Source organism: Xenopus laevis, chromosome 3S (assembly GCF_017654675.1).
Source record: "Xenopus laevis strain J_2021 chromosome 3S, Xenopus_laevis_v10.1, whole genome shotgun sequence".
Lineage (NCBI taxonomy): Eukaryota > Metazoa > Chordata > Amphibia > Anura > Pipidae > Xenopus > Xenopus laevis.
The window spans coordinates 58,736,936-58,758,421 of record NC_054376.1 but is presented as its reverse complement, the minus strand read 5'-3'; the positions used below and the strand labels follow the sequence as shown (position 1 = coordinate 58,758,421).

Here is a 21,486-nt window from a genome sequence, read left to right as displayed (position 1 = left end):
CCTAGGAAATGCCAAAATGAGCTTGCAAATAGACATGTCTGAAGTGGATGGTGACTTTGTAGATATTCAGTTTCAATATGAAAACTGTACAGAAATGCATCTCTTTATGTGGGGCATTGAAAGGGTTAGCGGCCCATGTGTCTTTTTATGCACTCTGCTTCTCTGTAAGGACTTAAATTTTAATAATAACAAAGGAAAATGCAAGTTCTTCTGCAAAGACCTGCTTTACCTCTTGTGTTATTGGCTGACTTGCATGTACAGTAAATCTGTATGTTCATACACCCATTCATTATACAGGGCTCCAGAATATGTTGAATCTTTATAAATATGTGATAATAATAATCACTGGAGGTTTTAAACTAGATACGCATTAAAACAAATCAAAGCCACCAGGTGCTTATATAATAAGTAATGCACTGCATTCCATATTTAATTTAGTCTCTTTCCTAGTGCCACATTTAATGAAGAGCATTCATTGCAACTTATTTAGTGGTAGATTTTGTACTATTCACGATTCTGAAACTTGAAAATATAAATATGAAATCAAAAGAACCCTATTTCCCTAGAGAGGTGAATGGCAGATGTTGAGCAGCTCCTCTAACCTGTGACTTCGCAGTAATCGAACTAGTGCCTTTGCTATTACTCCAACTTCCGCTTTTGGTGCCAGGTGGAAATAAAGTTGGGCCACAGCCATAACCACCTTATAAAAAAAAAGAGACATAAGCGTTGTACCATAAATTTTCCTGCAACAAATAAAAATGAAGGCAAACATAATGTCTCACAATATGACTGTGAATGTAATGCTAAAACCACCCCCTTAAAGCTAGTTCTGTGGATTTAAGTTTTAAGACATTTTTACAGTAGAACTACAGCTCAGTTCAGCTGTGATGTTAAATACATTTTCTTACAGCAGCATTGCGACTCTGTAGGAGAGGTTTGGTATTACGGAGCAGAAGTCGATGGTCTGGGTCCATAACGTAAGGCTTGCGTTTAACCACGGAAGATGGTTCTGCCCTCTCCTTCCCCCCTTCATCATCATCTGAGCCATAAAAAGCTTTCTCTGGGTTCTCCTCAAGAAGCGACTCCTGGAAGAATGCGAGATGAAAGAAGCTTTGTTTGAGGAGAGAACAGAATGTTAGGTAATTTGGGGTGAAACAAAATATTATTGTGAATGGAATTAGAAAAGCTGGGTTAATTAAATAAATCAGGGATATCGAGTCTGCCCACCTCCAGCTGTTAATGAACTGAAAACTCCAGCAACTTCCTCCAACAGCCGTTATCTCTACACAGGCAGGTCAGTGAGTGTGGCTAGTTTATAGTACAGACAGAAAGTTGACAATGTAGCATGATACTCACATTTTGGTTGGGATTTAAGAACTGCGTACGCGCATAACGTGTCAGCATATTGATAATCACCACCTGCCCCCACTCCTCCACATCTATTAGCAGGTTACACAGCTTACGGTAATTCTTATGGATCAAATCTATGCGCTCGGGGCAGACCTCTTCAAACGCCATCACCACACTGCCTGCAACCAGCTTGGAGAGACAAGGAATATAGGTTCTTATAGATGATATGACATAATGTATAGCCATGTAGTGCTATACATTAAAACAATACAATAAAAGATGTTTACTCCTTACAAGTACATTAAGGACATTATAGACAGATACCAGGGGATCTTTTTTTCCCCATAGAAAAGATCAACACAACCAGTTGCCTCACAAAATCATGCCGGGGTCTCCTTGCAAAAAAACTATGCAGAGGCCCTGAGCATTGCAACTCCTGCCTGGCACACGCCCCCCATTTGCTTCCCCCACCCCTGGCAGCTTGCCCTGGAGATGGTAAGACTATGGGCACACACGCTATTGGCTCTGGCTGTTGTCAGCCTGCATATTTTTGCAGTCTGAGAGAAGCAGATCTGCTCAGTGCACCTGCTTGTTGATTTTAATTCGATCACACACAGGCTGAGGTCAGCCAAAATACAGACCTTAGCTTTAGTTCTGCTGTGTGTGACTACACACAGGCCTATTGGATTCAAATCAATTCAGCAGGGGCACTGTGCAGATCTGCTTCTCTCAGACTGCAAATATACACAGGCTGACAACAGCCAGAACCAACAGCCTGTGTGCCCATAGCCTCAGAAAGCGGTTGGGGAGGGGGGGATTTTCTTAACTATAGAGGAAGCAGACCCTTGGTCCGGGCCCCTCTGTGGCCACGGGGTCTGCTTCTATATTTATGCCAGTGAACGCACCAGAGGCCACCCTTTTAGACTTGAGGAAACTAACTTCATTATGAAGCAGTGCAGGTGGCTCTTCATGGATAGGGCAGTGAGCTTGTTTAAAGGCCTGCTGGGTGATGTTGTGATGGCAGATTCTAATAAAGTCTTTAAGAGTGGCTTGGATGTTTCCCCCAACAAGCACAATATTTAAGGCTATCTACAGTTAGTTAATATATATATATATATATATATATATATATATATATATATATATATATATATATATTGATGCTTATAATGTAGGGATGCACTGAATCCACTATTTTGGATTCGGCCAAACCGCCAAATCCTTTGTGAAAGATTTGGCAAAATACCGAACCAAATCCAAATCCTAATTTGCAGAAGCGGAAGGGGAAAAAAATGTACTTCCTTGTTTTGTGACAAAAAGTCACTCGATATCCCTCCTAACCCCTAATTTACATATGCAAGTTAGGATTCTGATTCGGTTCGGCTGGGCAGAAGGATTCGGCTGAAGACGGCTGAAAAAGGCCGAATCCCAAACTGAATCCTGGATTCGGTGCATCCCAAATATAATTTACTTATGTGAGTGTATAGATCTGTGTAAGGATGTGTATATATGTGTGCACTGGGGTTCATTTGAAGGGGTTGAACATGATGAGTGTTGGTCTTTTTTCAACCTAAATTAACATTGTAACTGGCTCATGTACTGGGTGTTATGGGCATGACTGTGGAATATGTACAGTACTGATGGAACACTCACAGATGCCTAAATTAAATAATCCCCAAGTCTGTAAAATGTGGAAATACATATGCTGTGACAAACATGTTAAAATGAATCATTTTCATTGTCTGTAGATTTCAGTGATGTAGCCAACTTACTGTTGTTTTATCAGAGAGAAGTTTCTCAATCACTTCAATGAGCTGATCTTTCTGGTCAGAATCCAGGCTGGAAGGAGGGACAAGACAGAGAAAATGATAAGGAGAGAGTCTAAAACAGAATTTATGAATGGCTAAGTAGACATAGATAATAGGAGGATGCGGCAGACAGTGTGATATAAAGGCTTAAGGTACTTTGTGCAGGACTATATCTGTTTAGTGTATTTTTATTGTACAATACGTGTATAGTGATTAGTTAATGTGTTCTAGTGTGTAGGATTAGGTGTAGTGCATGCCATATGGGTACTTGTCTTTCTACAGAAACTATCCTTAAATGTAACTGTTCAGTCTGCAACCCTCCAGCTATTGAAGATGTGTATTGACTGCTGGGAACTGCAGTTCAGCAATAACTGGAGAGAGCCAAATTAGACTTTTTACATACTTACTATTTCACTCTAACCGTAGTTCAGCTTGTAAAGCATAAACAGTCAAGTGTATAATGTGCAGTTTGAATGAAGCACTATGCACAATGCGTGTTTTCTAGGAATAATATATATTATGCAGTTACCTATACAACTTGGGTATAGCATGTGCCGCCGTCTTTCTCACGTAGGGGGACATATCTGAAGCTGCCTCCTTAATTGCTAGCATCATAATTGGCACTATGATTGGCACACGGATGCTAGAGAGAACACGTAGGGCACTGGCACGGATCAGTTGATTGGGGTCCTGGGAGAGGAAGAAAAACAAGCTTATTAGGTCTCTAATTATAAGTATGAAACACTCTAAAAAATAGTATTGCCATAGGCATTTAATTATACAGGTACAATTGAATGCATAGTGACAAACCATTTTTCATTTTACTCATGGAATCCCAACTACTGTCTGGTTGCTATAGTAAATTAGACCATAGCATCCAGATAGCTGTTGAAATACCAAACTTGAGAGCTTCTTAACATAATAATGAAAAAAACACCCACATAAATGAAAAATAAAAAACATTTACAAATTGTCTTAGAATATTAATGTCTACATCATACTAAAAGTTAAAGGTGAACTACCCCTTAAAATCTGTTGTTTCATGTTTCATGTTGTGTCAAAAATGAAAATCTTTTCTCAAGCTCAAGTGTTAAAAATACGTTTGTAAAAAGTTGTTTAATATTTTTCAGGTCTTTCCACAAAGCGTTCCAAAAGTAATCTACAGTAATGGTAATATGCCTCTTGTTTAATTATCTACATATAAGTGAAGGGGACAGAGGTCTCCCACAATGTTTCAAAAATTGGTTCGATCAATACACTCAAAATGATTAATTTTTGTTGACATATTTTATGAATTGCCTTCTTACAGCTCCTAACCAACATGTTCTGTGATAGAATGCTTTCCATAGCTTTTGACAGTGTCATATATAGGGATGTAGCGAACGTCGGAAAAAAAGTTCGCGAACATATTCGCGAACTTGCGCAAAAACGCGAGCGGTTCGCGAACGGTTCGCGAACCCCATAGACTTCAATGGGAAGGCGAACTTTAACATCTAAAAAAAAAATTTCTGGCCAGAAAAATGATTTTAAAGTTGTTTAAAGGGTGCAACGACCTGGACAGTGGCATGCCAGAGGGGGATCAAGGGCAAAAATGTATCTGAAAAATCTGCCTGTGTGTGCTTGGAAGAGATAGTGTAGGGGGAGAGCTGTTAGTGATTTCAGGGACAGATGATAGTAAGTTTGCTGGCTAGTAATCTGCTTGATACTGCTCTGTATTGGAGGGACAGAAGTCTGCAGGGATTTGAGGGACATTTTAGCTTAGGTAGCTTTGCTGGCTAGTAATCTACTGTTCTCTTTAAACAACTGCCATACGTTGACCTTGTAGGCATTGTTTGCCCAGTTTTTTTGGCCGCAGCCACTGAAGCACAGAGGCCAGAAAAAATATGCCATATAAATGCTGAAAATAGTCATTTTTTGCCATACGTTGACTCAACGTATATGGCAAAAAATGACTATTTTCAGCATTTATATGGCATATTTTTTCTGGCCTCTGTGCTTCAGTGGCTGCGGCCAAAAAAACTGGGCAAACAATGCCTACAAGGTCAACGTCGTTGACCTTGTAGGCATTGTTTGCCCAGTTTTTTTGGCCGCAGCCACTGAAGCACAGAGGCCAGAAAAAATATGCCATATAAATGCTGAAAATAGTCATTTTTTTGGTCGCAGCCACTGAAGCACAGTTGCCAGAAAAATTATGCCATATAAATGCTGAAAATATGCATTTTTTTGGTTGCAGCCACTGAAGCACAGAGGCCAGAAAAATTATGCCATATAAATGCTGAAAATATAAATTTTTTTGGTTGCAGCCACTGAAGCACAGAGGCCAGAAAAATTATGCCATATAAATGCTGAAAATATGCATTTTTTTGGTTGCAGCCACTGAAGCACAGAGGCCAGAAAAATTATGCCATATAAATGCAGAAAATATGCATTTTTTTGGACGCAGCCACTGAAGCACAGTTGCCAGAAAAAATATGCCATATAAATGCTGAAAATAGTCATTTTTTGCCATACGTTGACCTTGTAGACATTGTTTGCCCAGTTTTTTTGGTTGCAGCCACTGAAGCACAGAGGCCAGAAAAAATTAAACCAGTAGGGTTTGCACCCTAGTTTGTAACGGTGGCGGAGGGAGGAGGAGGACGCTAAAGGACAGCTGTGTGTGGAGTCATGAGGCTTGAAGAGAAGGACAGCTGCATAGAAGTCAGAACAAGTCTTCCGGCGTGCAGTAACCCTCCGAGATCCACCCCTCATTCATTTTAATAAAGGTCAGGTAATCGACACTTTTGTGACCTAGGCGAGTTCTCTTCTCAGTTACAATCCCTCCTGCTGCACTGAAGGTCCTTTCTGAGAGCACACTTGAGGCTGGGCAAGACAAGAGGTTCATGGCAAATTGTGACAGCTCTGGCCACAGATCAAGCCTGCGCACCCAGTAGTCCAGGGGTTCATCGCTCCTCAGAGTGTCGATATCTGCAGTTAATGCCAGGTAGTCCGCTACCTGCCGGTCGAGGCGTTCTTTGAGGGTGGATCCAGAAGGGTTGTGGCGCTGCCTTGGACAGAAAAACATTTGCATGTCTGACGTTACAGACTGGCCAAAGGGCTTTGTCCTTGCAGGTGTGCTCGTGGCAGGATTACTGGCACCTCTGCCCCTGGAATGTTGATGAGTTCCTGAAGTGACATCACCCTTAAAAGCATTGTACAACATGTTTTGCAGGCTGGTTTGTAAATGCCGCATCTTTTCGGACTTGTGGTATGTTGGTAACATTTCTGACACTTTATGCTTGTACCGAGGGTCTAGTAGCGTTGCGACCCAGTACAGGTCCTTCTCCTTAAGCCTCTTGATACGGGGGTCCTTCAACAGGCATGACAGCATGAAAGACCCCATTCTCACAAGGTTGGATGCAGAGCTATCCATCTCCGCTTCCTCATTATCAAGGACTGCATCATCCACGGTCTCCTCCCCCCAGCCACGTACAAGACCAGGGGTCCCCAAAAGGTCACCACTAGCCCCCTGGGAAGCCTGCTCCTGTTGGTCCTCCTCCTCCTCCTCCACAAAGCCACCTTCCTCCTCTGACTCCACTTCTGGCACCTCTCCCTGCGTTGCAGCAGGTGCCTGGGTTCGTTCTGGTGATTCCGACCAGAAATCGTGCGCTTCCAGCTCCTCGTCACGCTGGTCTACAGCCTCATCTGTCACTCGTCGCACGGCACGCTCCAGGAATAAAGCGAAGGGTATTAGGTCGCTGATGGTGCCTTCGGTGCGACTGACCATATTTGTCACCTCTTCAAAAGGTCGCATGAGCCTGCAGGCATCGCGCATAAGCACCCAGTAACGGGGGAAAAAAATCCCCAGCTGTGCAGATCCAGTCCTACCACCCAGTTCAAAAAGGTACTCGTTGACGGCCCTTTGTTGTTGCAGCAGACGTTCCAACATAAGGAGCGTTGAATTCCAGCGAGTCTGGCTGTCAGAAATCAAACGCCTGACTGGCATGTTGTAGCGCTGCTGAATGTCAGCAAGGCGTGCCATGGCTGTGTAGGAACGTCTGAAATGGGTCGACACCTTTCTGGACTGGGTGAGAACGTCCTGGAATCCTGGGTACTTGGAGACAAAACGTTGGACTATTAAATTTAACACATGTGCCATGCAGGGCACATGTGTTAAATTGCCTAGTCTCAACGCTGCCAACAGATTGCTTCCATTGTCACACACCACTTTTCCGATCTGCAGTTGGTGTGGGGTCAGCCACCGATCGGCCTGTGACTGCAGAGATGACAGGAGTACAGATCCGGTATGGTTTTTGCTTTCCAGGCACGTCATCCCCAAGACAGCGTGACAACGGCGTACCTGGCACGTCGAATAGCCTAGGGGGAGCTGGGGGTGCACAGGTGTGGAGGAGGAGAAGGAGGACCCAGCAGCAGAGTAAGAAGAAGAAGAAGACGAGGTAGAGAGCGATGGAGGAGTAGAGGTGGTGGCAGAACCGCGTGCAATCCGTGGCGGTGACACCAACTCCACTGTTGTTGTTGAGCTACCCATTCCCTGCTTCCCAGCCATTACCAAGTTCACCCAGTGGGCAGTGTAGGTGACATACCTGCCCTGACCATGCTTGGAGGACCATGCGTCAGTAGTCATATGGACCTTTGGCCCAACACTAAGTGACAGAGATGCGGTAACTTGGCTCTGCACATGTTGGTACAGGTGTGGTATTCCCTTTTTAGAAAAAAAATTGCGGCTGGGTACCTTCCACTGCGGTGTCCCAATTGCTACAAATTTGCGGAAGGCCTCAGAGTCCACCAGCTGGTATGGTAAAAGCTGGCGGGCTAAGAGTGCAGACAAGCCAGCTGTCAGACGCCGGGCAAGGGGGTGACAGTCAGACATTGGCTTCTTACGCTCAAACATGGCCTTCACAGAAACTTGGCTGGTGGCAGATGACTGGGAATGGGAACAGGTGGTCAAGGTGGAAGGCGGAGTGGAGGGTGGTTCAGACGGGTCAAGGAGAGCAGAGGTAGAGCAGTAAGATGCTGGACCAGAAGGAGTGTGGCTTTTAGTTTGCCTGTTGCCTTTGAGGTGTTGCTCCCAAAGTGCTTTGTGCTTGCCGCTCATGTGCCTTCGCATAGAAGTTGTACCTATGTGGCTGTTGGGCTTACCAAGGCTCAGTTTCTGACTGCACTCATTGCAAATTACAATGCTTTTGTCAGAGGCACACACATTAAAAAAATCCCACACTGCTGACTTTTTGGAAGTGTGCGATCTGGCGGTAACAGTAGAAGTTGGCGGCATTGGCGGCAATGGCGGGTGCGTTGGCCGGCTGAACACAGGTGCCGATACATGTTGTTGCCCTACTGATCCCTGCGGGCTGTCCTCCCTGCTTCTTCTAAGTCTTATTCTCCTACTGCCTCTCTGACTCTCCGTCTCTCCATCTGAACTACCCTCCTCTTGCTCTCTTCTACTAGGCACCCACAAAACATCAATCTCCTCATCATCATTCTCCTCAGATGCATCAATTTCTTCTTACACATCACAGAAGGAAGCAGCAGCGGGGACCTCCTCCTCATCACTCATTATGTCCATCTCTGTCGTGTTCTCTGCCAGAATTAAATCTGGTGTAAGGTCCTCATCTCCTTCATCTTCTTCTGGCAATAATGGTTGCGCATTACTCAGTTCAAGAAACTCATGGGAAAATAACTCCTCTGACCCCAGTGAAGAAGGGGCACCGGTGGTGGAGGAAGTGTTACGTGGGGTGGCCATAGCAGTGGAGGATGAGGAGGATGTTGTGGTAAAGTTAGAAACGGTAGAGGATGGGGTGTGCTGTGTAAGCCAGTCAACTACCTCTTCAGCATTTTGGGAGTTCAGGGTCATTGGCTTTTTAAAACTGGGCAATTTGCTAGGGCCACAGGATTGCATAGCAGCACGGCCCCTAGCACGGCCTCTGCGTGGCGGCCTGCCTTTGCCTGGCATTATTTTTTAAAAAACAACAACAACAACAAAAACTCAGTTGGTTTTTCTGGAAACGATAATACACACAGCTAGATGGCAGGTTGAAGAAAACAGTGTGCAAATAATGCCTACAAGGTCAACGTATACACTACTACAGCGGTGGATACGGATTACGTAAAATATATTATGGCTGCTTGAAAAAAGTCACTCCGGTGTTTTTTCTGGAGACGGTAATATTATGGATATTTAGACAGAATGTGAACAAGGTCACACAGCTAGATGGCGGGTTGAAGAAAACAGTGTGCAAATAATGCCTACAAGGTCAACGTATACACTACTACAGCGGTGGATACGGATTACGTAAAATATATTATGGCTGCTTGAAAAAAGTCACTCCGGTGTTTTTTCTGGAGACGGTAATATTATGGATATTTAGACAGAATGTGAACAAGGTCACACAGCTAGATGGCGGGTTGAAGAAAACAGTGTGCAAATAATGCCTACAAGGTCAACGTATACACTACTACAGCGGTGGATACGGATTACGTAAAATATATTATGGCTGCTTGAAAAAAGTCACTCCGGTGTTTTTTCTGGAGACGGTAATATTATGGATATTTAGACAGAATGTGAACAAGGTCACACAGCTAGATGGCGGGTTGAAGAAAACAGTGTGCAAATAATGCCTACAAGGTCAACGTATACACTACTACAGCGGTGGATACGGATTACGTAAAATATATTATGGCTGCTTGAAAAAAGTCACTCCGGTGTTTTTTCTGGAGACGGTAATATTATGGATATTTAGACAGAATGTGAACAAGGTCACACAGCTAGATGGCGGGTTGAAGAAAACAGTGTGCAAATAATGCCTACAAGGTCAACGTATACACTACTACAGCGGTGGATACGGATTACGTAAAATATATTATGGCTGCTTGAAAAAAGTCACTCCGGTGTTTTTTCTGGAGACGGTAATATTATGGATATTTAGACAGAATGTGAACAAGGTCACACAGCTAGATGGCGGGTTGAAGAAAACAGTGTGCAAATAATGCCTACAAGGTCAACGTATACACTACTACAGCGGTGGATACGGATTACGTAAAATATATTATGGCTGCTTGAAAAAAGTCACTCCGGTGTTTTTCTGGAGACGGTAATATTATGGATATTTAGACAGAATGTGAACAAGGTCACACAGCTAGATGGCGGGTTGAAGAAAACACTGTGCAAATAATGCCTACAAGGTCAACGTATACACTACTACAGCGGTGGATACGGATTACGTAAAATATATTATGGCTGCTTGAAAAAAGTCACTCCGGTGTTTTTTCTGGAGACGGTAATATTATGGATATTTAGACAGAATGTGAACAAGGTCACACAGCTAGATGGCGGGTTGAAGAAAACAGTGTGCAAATAATGCCTACAAGGTCAACGTATACACTACTACAGCGGTGGATACGGATTACGTAAAATATATTATGGCTGCTTGAAAAAAGTCACTCCGGTGTTTTTTCTGGAGACGGTAATATTATGGATATTTAGACAGAATGTGAACAAGGTCACACAGCTAGATGGCGGGTTGAAGAAAACAGTGTGCAAATAATGCCTACAAGGTCAACGTATACACTACTACAGCGGTGGATACGGATTACGTAAAATATATTATGGCTGCTTGAAAAAAGTCACTCCGGTGTTTTTTCTGGAGACGGTAATATTATGGATATTTAGACAGAATGTGAACAAGGTCACACAGCTAGATGGCGGGTTGAAGAAAACACTGTGCAAATAATGCCTACAAGGTCAACGTATACACTACTACAGCGGTGGATACGGATTACGTAAAATATATTATGGCTGCTTGAAAAAAGTCACTCCGGTGTTTTTTCTGGAGACGGTAATATTATGGATATTTAGACAGAATGTGAACAAGGTCACACAGCTAGATGGCGGGTTGAAGAAAACAGTGTGCAAATAATGCCTACAAGGTCAACGTATACACTACTACAGCGGTGGATACGGATTACGTAAAATATATTATGGCTGCTTGAAAAAAGTCACTCCGGTGTTTTTTCTGGAGACGGTAATATTATGGATATTTAGACAGAATGTGAACAAGGTCACACAGCTAGATGGCGGGTTGAAGAAAACACTGTGCAAATAATGCCTACAGGGCAAATAATGCCTAAAAGGTCAACTTATACACTACTACAGCGGTAGTAAAATAAAAAAAGTAAAATAAAAAAAAATGAATATTAAAAAAAAAAATTAAAGTTGGTGCTGCTGAACTACTAGGAGCAGCAGATTAGCACACCAGTCCCACTCCCCAACACTGCTAGACTAATAGCACTGGGCTCTTATAGTAGTAGTAGTAGTAGTAGTAAAACAACAAAAAAATAAATAAAAGCAGTCCTTACAAGGACTACTGTTATTGCAGCAGTCAGCAGATGAGATCAGAAGCAGGACAGCTGCCCACTGCAGCTACATACAGAGCACTGCAGTAGAAGGTAGATTACTAGCCAGCAAAGCTACCTAAGCTAAAATGTCCCTCAAACCCCTGCAGACTTCTGTCCCTCCAATAACAGAGCAGTATCAAAACGATTACTAGCCAGCAAACTTTCAACTGTCCCTGAAATCACTAACAGGCAGCAGCTCTCTCCCTACACTATCTCTTCAGCACACACAGGCAGAGTGAAAAAACGCTGCAGGGCTTCGGTTTTTATAGGGAAGGGGAGTGGTCCAGGGGAGAGCTTCCTGATTGGCTGCCATGTACCTGCTGGTCTGGGGTGAGAGGGCAAAAAAAAGCGCCAACAATGGCGAACCCAAAATGGCGAACGTCGCGCGACGTTCGCGAACTTCCGGCGAGCGCGAACACCCGATGTTCGCGCGAACAAGTTCGCCGGCGAACAGTTCGCGACATCTCTAGTCATATATAATAAGGTGAGACCTCTTACCTTTAACCCACGCTGAAAGGTGGAGATTGAGAGAAGCGCTAGGTCCTGTTGCTCCTCAGCATATCGAACCAAATAAACATATACTAACTTTTTAACCTAAAAAAAGAGAACATATTTTAAAACTACAGCAAAAATCATTGTTGTTATAATAGGTACCATTCTCTATCTAACAGTCAAAATACAAGGTGAATATAATTTTCTGTTTTTTTATTCCACACAAATGAGAGAGCTTTAGTAGGCTGCAGTAATCCCTTGAGAAGCCCTGTCCTCTTTTTGAGGTTCTGTTGGTCCATTATTTCTGTAGTGCCATTGTCCCCCACAGCTCTTTACAGAGTAAGTGATACAAAGCCAATGAGTTTAATGGTTTGGCCCACCATATGAGGTTTACCTTGATGGTGGTATGGTGGCTTGGCACTTACAGAGACTAAACTGCCAATAAAATACGAAGACATAAAATGTGTATCGACCAATTATCTCTCTTTTGTGTTTTCATACTTATCCCCCTACAAACCTCTAAAATTTAAGCTCCCAGAAACCTGTATATTTGCTAAAGGTCTTATGGTACCTTCTCGTTTTCTCCTTACCTCAATGTTCTTACATGCCACATTCTTCACAACTGCTGGGAAAAGATCGGATGTGTTTTTCCCTCTTGCAATCATCTGCAATCAATAGAGATTGTTTCATGAGTCCAGAGCACACACACATTAAGGACAGCAACCCTATTTCAGAGAGTAAAGGGCACTGGTGAAACAGAGAGGTAACTTTACACTTACAGCTACAATCCTCTTCATGGCTTCTAGCTTTAACGAATCTTTATTACTGTCCAGCATTTCTTTTAGGTCATCATGTCTGAAAATAAGAAGAAAATAACATGAATGGTAGACCACAGAGGTATGTTCGATTGTACTGCAAACAATGCCAGTTATGTTGCGATGTACTGCAATTTGCTGATTACAGTAAAAGCTTCCCTGTCCGTGGTGCTGAATCAACTTGAATACAACCATTGTACATACAATTAAGGGGCAGATTTATCATAATGTGAAATTAGAGCTCACCGCAGAAAAAGTCACTCACTTTTCATTAATTTATATGGGAGTTTTGGAAGAGTATTTATCACTGGGTGAAAATTAGAGTTCACCATGTGATAAATATGCTTTTAAAAATTCCATAGGAATGAATAGAAAGCAGGTGGATTTTTCTGTGGTGAGCTCTAATTTCACATTGTGATAAATCTGCATCTAAATTATGGATTTAGGATTAGCAATTTCAATGTAGATATTAATAAGAAAAAAGGTTTACAGAAAATTTGAATTATTGAATATTCATTTGCTCTTTGGGGGAAAAAAACTATTTTATAACACGGGGAACACGGGGAAAATGAATGGTTCTTTGAGCACTGGGGTTGAGATAATTGCTATAAGAGAGATACAAATGAGTTCTAGTGTTTCAGGAATAGGGCTTTTAATAGTAAAATAAAAACTACAATTGTGAAAAACAAATTCCGCACATGGGGAAAAAAAGCAATTGATACAAGAAAACATGAGCAAGTTAAAAGACAACAATTACCCCAAACCCAGCTCTTGAAGCATCATAAATATGTTGCTAAGAGATATATTTTTTAAAAACAGTATTAAACACCACAGCAACTTTTGCTATAATCATGTTTTGTCAGATTTTTGGTTTATTTATAAGAAATCTTTAATGGGTTAAATGGCAATGAACTTTGTTGTGGTGCATAACAAAATCAACCTGATCAAATTACAGCACTCCAGATATGATTTTAAAAAGCATTCCCTTCCCCTATAAAGGAGTTTTCTCAATCACCATGGAATTGATGTAATGTTCAGTGTTACACTGCTACACATGTATGCATTAGTGATGGGCATCAAAATTATTTTGGCCAAATGCATTAAAGTCAATGGGCGTCCGAACAATTTTGACACACAACATGTTTATGCATGTGACTATTCGCCAATTTTTCTCCGGTGAATTTTTGCAGCAGTTTCACAAATTTACTTGCCAGCGGCGAAATACGGAAATTCACCACAAATTCACACCTGGCGAATTTATTCGCCCAGCACATATGATACATTTATCTGGATAATGTTCAGTACAGTACAATGTCCCAGAACTTCTTCTCTATGTGATAACAACCCCCATATATAATAAAAGGCACAAAGGATGCCCAGATGCAGCGACCCATGGCAACAATAACACCAATAAATGCTAAATGCACACAAAATCACTTCTACATTGCTGGACACCGCAGTATGATAAGTGGCATCACGTTTTTAATTGGTAATGTGAACACTCAGTGGTCATAAATGCTTTTCTCATACTCAGGTGAAGTGGAAGACAAAATGTCAGGGCTGTGGGGGTAAACAAGTCAGTAAGGTGATAATATGTAGATATAATACACAAAAGCCATGAATATCTTGTAAATTATATCCTTATAAACGGTGAGTTCTGATGTCATCAGTTATAAACGGTGAGTTCTGATGTCATTTCTGTCACATGACTCCCTAAAACGTGTGTATTATAATAAATAAAGTACCCCCAGTTGCAAAATATGAGGATATTAGAAGTTACCTCGGAGTTCCATGACCTGTATAAAAACACTCGGCCTTCGGCCTCGTGTTTTTATATGGTCATGAAACTCCTCAGTAACTTATAATATCCTTATATTTTACAAGAGGGGGTACTTTATTCACTATATAAACAGTTATATGTTTGGAGTTTAACAGCATGCTACAATCCCACTCACAGAATTATATGTGCATGGTCAGTGCTACTTATCTGAACCCATAGCACATGGAGACTACAATGCTTACAAGAACTACACCAAGAGGTAATTTCACATTCCTCGACTTTACTGCCCTTCTGGTTTCACTTCCTCAGATTACACAGCCATCGGACACAATATAATGGAGGGGTGGCATCTCTACTACTGAATGTGGCTAGTGATTTCAAGTGAAATCACTTGCCACATTCCTTTATACAAAATAGGAATCATGTATGGATTGTTCTAGGACTAGGTCAATATATTAAACTAAGGGCCCCTCTGTTATCTCTGCTTTTATTGTAAGGGTTAGGTATTATTTTAATATTTGCCTGGTAGAACTAATACATTTTGAATTTCATTTATTTTTCATTATGTTGTCATCATTCAAACTCTGGTCTTAAAGGGATTGTTCACCTTTAAAATAACTTTTTAGTATGATGTAGAAAGTGATATTCTGAGACAATTTGCAATTGGTTTTGATTTATTATAATTTGTTTTTGAGTTATTTAGCTTTTTATTCAGCAGCTCTCCAGTTTGCAATTTCAGCAGTTTCTAGGGTCCAAATTACCCTAGCAACCATGCATTGATTTGAATAAGAGACTGGAATATGAATAGGTGAGGGCCTGAATAGAAAGATGAGTAATTAAAGTAGCAATAACAATACATTTGTAGACTTACAGAGCATTTGCTTTTTAGATAGGGTCAGTGACCCCCATTTGAAAGCTGCAAAGGGTCCGAAGAAGAAGGCAAATAATTAAAAAAACTATAAAAAAAAAGAAAAAATTAAGACCAATAGAAAAGTTGCTTAGAATTAATCATAGTATAACATACTAAAAGGTAACGTAAAGGTGAACCACCATTTTAAGAAGTCAATGGTGGCAATTTGCTCTGCTGTATTGAGGTTGTTTTATGACTGGGGATAATTTGGGTTACATTTGACTGATTATTGTCTTCGCCAACCCAAATGAACTATGTAACTATGAAAGCATGCAGCGAATGAACATTCTAACAGCACAATAAGATACTTTTGCACAATAATTCTATTCAAGAAAATAAGCAGAAGACAGAACCCATGTTTAAACAGTGTATAATTGCAGTTAACTGCCTAATTGTGACATTTTCTTTTCCCTGCTATCACTATTCAATGATTCCAGGCATTGCATGTGCTACCTTTCCATGGACACTACATAACTTGACACTTGCCTGTGAAATATTTATTACTGGTATCTGATTGCACAAGGATGAAAGGAGATGATAGGCCTCAGATGGTAACCACGCCAACTCTTCGGCTTGTGTTCCCCAAGAGTATAATAGGTTGTATATCCCTAAAACTAAATGTACACTTCTGTATAGCCATGACAAAAATGTTTTCAACCTGTTTATTCAGTGCACATGATGGAATTAAAACAATAAAAAAGGAACAGACGGAGTGTTAAGGAGGAGGGAGAGCAATCAAAACAAAAAGAGAACCAAAGTTGGAGGCAGTGTAATACTAAGCTATACGTCAAAAGACAAGCAATTAAATAACACCAAACAGTACATTGTGATAAGCGGTACAATGTACAAAGTATAGAAAAATACTGTTTATAACGTCATAACCTAATACATAGCATTGCTGACTAATTGATGATGACTGCCTCGTTTATGACTTCATTGCAAAGACCAGTGATGTCAAACTTCTTCCATGCAGTAGACTGATTATTAAAAATACTAATACAAAATACTAATATTTTAGGTTTATATGTAGGCTGGGTGATATTTTTAAAAATCAGTTGAACTGCCATATCTGGCCCTTAAATGTACATACAGACAGTCTTTGCATAGTTTCTGACTTCACTACCATGCTTGCTGCTACAGAACCAAACAACTGCTATTAAAGGCTGCCTTTCCCATGAACAACTACAGGTACAAACTATCTGTGCTTGAGTACTAATTTTCTGAAACAGTGCCCTTCATTATCTGGCAGAGAGGGCCTTAGAGTCATGTTTAATTCTGTGTAAGAAGGTTCATTGTACTCCAGTAAACAAGCCCAAAATCACCAACTTTACCATAATGTATATAATTACTCCCAGCCCTTTGCAGAATTAGATGACCATCTGACAATATACTATTCAGTAATGTTTGCCAGACCTTTGCTTTTCTGATAGATGTGGAAGGCTTTGTTTATTGTCGTCACCTCTGTTTACTTTCCACCTCTTTCCCTATACAGCCCAGCCACACATGATCAGAGCAAGAAAAGTGCATATGTATGAAAGAAGACCATGCATGGGTCAGACATAAAAAAGAACTAGAAGAAGTTTAAGCAAAATATCTATAGCCAATCAGAGAATGGAACAGATACAACTTCCCAACTTAGAATCATCACAATAACAAACCAAAACTTTATATGTACTATGTAATATTCATTCTAATTTATAAAAGTAAATAAACCAATTTAATCTGTCTATACACCTGCATAGATGAGCAATCCAAAATGACTATCTCCACATGTAACACAAATGATTTTACAATTCCCCCTTTACTTAATATTGCTACACACTTACAGTAGAGCTGCCATGAATTGTATTTAATGCATTACAATTATGGTGACGATATTATATACAGGGCATTATAGTATTGTAACAATATCACATGCACTATACAGACATTCAGTACATTTTCACCAAATGTTATATGCTATCCTGCAGTACTAGAAAAAACAATGACAGGAATTGGTGAGAATCTATGTCTCTTAATACTTTGGTTGTCATCCTTATCTCATAGTTTTCTTATATATACTCAGAGTGATCATTTCATACCGTACTGGCTGACACTGGGTGCTTTTTCCACTGTTCTCTAGGGTAGACTCTTGGTCGGGTGATTTGAGCAACCTCAGCTCATCCACCTGTAGTGCATTGTAGAATGTCTGGGGCCCAGCATCTGGGCTCAGAACAGGACTCTTGGCCTCCTCTGCTCTGTGATTCTTTACCATATTCACTGCCGTCACCGGCAGTTGCAGTAGCTTTTGCATTGAATTCATTTGCAGTGATGAGTGCCAATGGAAAATGAAAAATACTTGGTGTATACAGGAACAGGCGTTGTGTGACCAGGGCCAATGGCAGTGGTAATGCCTTTTCCAGGTAGACACCTGTAGTGAAGTGTAATGATCAACCTAACAGTGCCAGGGTGTGGCAATACTGCCCAGTGTGACCAAAAACAAATCCAAAGGATTGATGCAAGGTAGATATCCAGCAAATCCTGACTGTGCTGTGTATAGAATGGGCAGAAAAATGTCAATTGCAGAGCCTAGAGACACTCAGTGTGCTTACAGTCAGGTCTTGTGCTGCAGTTCCCAGTATATCATCTATTGGCAATTCCAGGGTGTGATGTCATGTCTAATTGTGAGAAAATCCACAGAGGCCAGGTAATACGTCCTAAATATTTTCAGCATTTACAGGGGTTGGATCATGGAATTCTTGGTATTAAACTGCCAACTTTGTATAAACAGTGGGTTTCATAGCCAAGTTAGGTTTCCTTTTTTCCTAATACAGGGCAGAAGGTGAGTGAGCTGTAAAGCTGAGGGTCTGTCTCAGTCACATGTCCTTCTCTATGTTACACAGCAGCTGCATGGAACACTCACCTTTATAGTGAGGCTCAAGTTGCACACTCCTCCTCTGCACACAACCTCCTCGTCACCTTACCCCCTCCTCTAGCTCTTCATTCTCTACTGTGCTTCACTATCCTTTTCTCTCAAACACTCCCAAACCTTTTCCTTTTATCCCTACTTCTGTCACGTGTAGCCTCTCCTCAGTCTCTCCACTTATTCTGCTATCATCCATCCCCTCCTACCCATTTACTTTCTTAATTCACTCCCTTTTGGCCTTTCATATTTTCTCCCTTCTTTCACTGCCTCTTGTTTTCTCTCCTTTTCCTTTTTATTTTCTCCCAGTCTCATTGTCTTTCCTTTTCGTCTTCCTTCAACCCGGTTTGTTGGCTCACCCCTCTTCCAGCCACGTTTGCAGGTCTCTCTCCTCCTCCAGTTTCTCACACCACTCCCACATACACACATCTCTCTGAACATGACTCAGCGCAGATGCTGTGATACAAACAGAGCTGTCATTCTCATTCCCTAACACTAGCAGCCCAGCTGAATTCCAATATGTAAGCCCCTTGTTTCCCCATGCACACCTTTTTCTTCAATAACACTTAATAAACAGTCTCTTATTAACACACAGAGCAGCCCTCATCACTCCCCGTACTAGCACCTAATCTGATTCTCCAATCCTACACTATATTCACAATTTATTCTTTTTTTTCCCCTTGTATTCAAAGAACAATTCTGGCCTCCAATTATGCATCCATGATATATATATATATATATCTGTTTCCAGAATGCATACAACACCCTTTGTTCCCATCCTCCTGCTACACACATTATCACAAACACATATTCTTACACACACCAAATCTGCAAAAACTGCTGTCTCTCCTCTCACTCCAATACCCCACACCTTAAGCTGGTCATAGATGCAAAGATGCAACCTGCCACTAACCATTCACATGAAATATATTAGAAAAGAACAGATCAGCCAATGTTCTGCCCCTGACAGCAATCGTACGAACATTATGTCAGACAAAAGCTAGTGACAGTCTCCCACTGAATCTGAGGACCCACCACCCAGTCTGCCAAGTCCTCCTGCTGCCGTAACTTAACTCGACCCCCATGCTGCCACTGTCCCCGTTGTAAACCACTTGCTATCCCCAATCTCTATACCTAGCTTGAGACAATGTTAGATGTCACTTCCAGGCCTCGACTATTTCCATGTTGTAGCTACACACACACAACTGACTTGCACCTAATGAATCAAAAGCCAATACAAATTTCTAGCACATATGAAATGACACAATTCACACCCACTTTGACTACTTTGTGCACTGAGCACATTGCACTTGCGTTGGCAAATGAGCCCTGTAGTATGTTGTACCCCTGAATCTAAGGGACAGATTTATCAAAAATCTGAGAAAAATGTGAGATTACCACAGAAAAAACTCACCAACTTTCTATTCATTCCTACAGGATTATTAGATTCATGGGTGAAGGCTAGAGTTTTGACAAATTAGCTCACCCAGGTTTATGGGGAAACAATCACTACTTTCTATTTTATCTTTAATAGCACTCTATGGTGGGGGCTTTTGGTTGACTAATAAATGGACAGGTAAACTAACCTAATTTATTTATAGGTTTGGAGGACATGAAACCTGGATTTAGTTCTCATTTTCCAGTATTTATAGATTGTCAATCTGAGCCTGCTGCTAATTTAGGATTTATGGAGGCAGGGGTAATGTATTTTTAAAAATGATTGACTTAAGGGCTCAAACACCAAGAAAAGGTTGGCCCTATTAATAAGGGATGGAAGTATCTGAATAATTTCATCCCCCCCATCCATGGGGCAGGGAATAAGGAATAGGGGCATTTTTTTTATATTGTCCACTCAAGAGTTAAAAGTAAACTAGGGCATAGGACACTATATTTACAAAGGAGGCCCTCCTGTGGGCAGTAAAGCTAAACACAGAAAATGTCCTAGGAATATTTTTTACTCTGAGGGCATAGATATATAAAAGTATTTATTTTACCATTTTATTTTCTCCTGCTGAATTTTAGGGTAAAATTTGCTTACTTTATGCTAATGGTTTCCACACTTGTCTGCCACACCTGTCCTCCACCTGGCCAGCTGTAAAGCCCCCGCCTTATGTAAACATTAGTACTGGATCAGTCTGTAGCACTGGCGTGTCTGTCATCAGACTGTAAATTCACCTTCTCATCCACGTGTACTCATTTGAGTGTGCTCTACAAACCTGCATAGTTCAGGATGTACACTCTCAGAAACATGGACTGAATTAGCAGGCATTTCCAAAAAATACAGCCTGAGCCTATCTATAAAATGGTGAAATATGCAAGGGACAAAAGATTGGTGCAAACTGAGTGGAACAGTGTCCTCTGGAACACCCTTAATTTGTATGTTCTTCAGAATGGCAAGCTGGGTGTGCTGGGGGGCTCAAGACATTTACCTGTTGCCTATAGCAGGTACAAAGTACAGGGCTTCCCTACACCTGACAGTACTGCACTTTTCACATACTTCTAGATTTCCGAGCTGGATCAGAGTTTCAGAAGGGCTAGTCACAAGAACATACTGCATGGAATCCTTAAGGCCCAATTTTGTGGAACTGCACTTATGCCTAACCCTTTGTAAAGAGGGATTTACTCAGCATTTCTTAGTCTCACTTTCCTTATTATCACTGCCTTACCCTTGCCCATCTACATTGTAAAATCATTGAATAAGGTATTTCTATTGTATTCTATTGCATTTTTCAGCAAACAAACTACAATGTGATGTTAATTACCACAGATCTTTGCTAACTTGATTAAGTTAATAAATATACTGTATACATAATTGTATTGTTTTAAATACACATAAAAAGATTGAAAGAAACACAACTCCCCATTACTGTACCCCAGTCAGACTTGCAGTGCTAATTATTTAAAGGTTTGTAAAGAAATGCACACTGTCTCTTGTTCCACAAACAGAGACTGAACAGAATGTGTTGTGCACACAACAGTAATCATGTATCTTAAACTATGTCCAATCCAGAGATCTCAGTGGGCACAAGCATGCCAAAAGA

The 21,486-nt window shown here is 41.2% G+C and overlaps 1 protein-coding gene across 6 annotated transcripts in view; it reads right to left on the bottom strand.

Annotated features, from left to right (window-relative positions):
• The window catches only part of LOC108712967 (AP-3 complex subunit beta-2), a 43,917-nt gene that overhangs the window by 17,675 nt on the left and 4,756 nt on the right, over positions 1–21,486 (bottom strand). For 5 of the 6 annotated variants that reach the window (XM_041588343.1, XM_041588345.1, XM_018255544.2 and 2 more), the window contains exons 2-9: positions 12,818–12,893; positions 12,629–12,703; positions 12,045–12,140; positions 3,688–3,848; positions 3,123–3,189; positions 1,357–1,539; positions 909–1,085; positions 603–700 (exon numbers count right to left, since the gene is read on the bottom strand). In XM_041588343.1, coding sequence (XP_041444277.1) covers positions 603–700; positions 909–1,085; positions 1,357–1,539; positions 3,123–3,189; positions 3,688–3,848; positions 12,045–12,140; positions 12,629–12,703; positions 12,818–12,893 — 933 coding nt within the window. Of the gene's footprint in view, positions 1–602; positions 701–908; positions 1,086–1,356; positions 1,540–3,122; positions 3,190–3,687; positions 3,849–12,044; positions 12,141–12,628; positions 12,704–12,817; positions 12,894–17,624; positions 18,882–21,486 lie in introns of those variants that run through there. The other variant, XM_041588344.1, reaches the window with a different exon arrangement.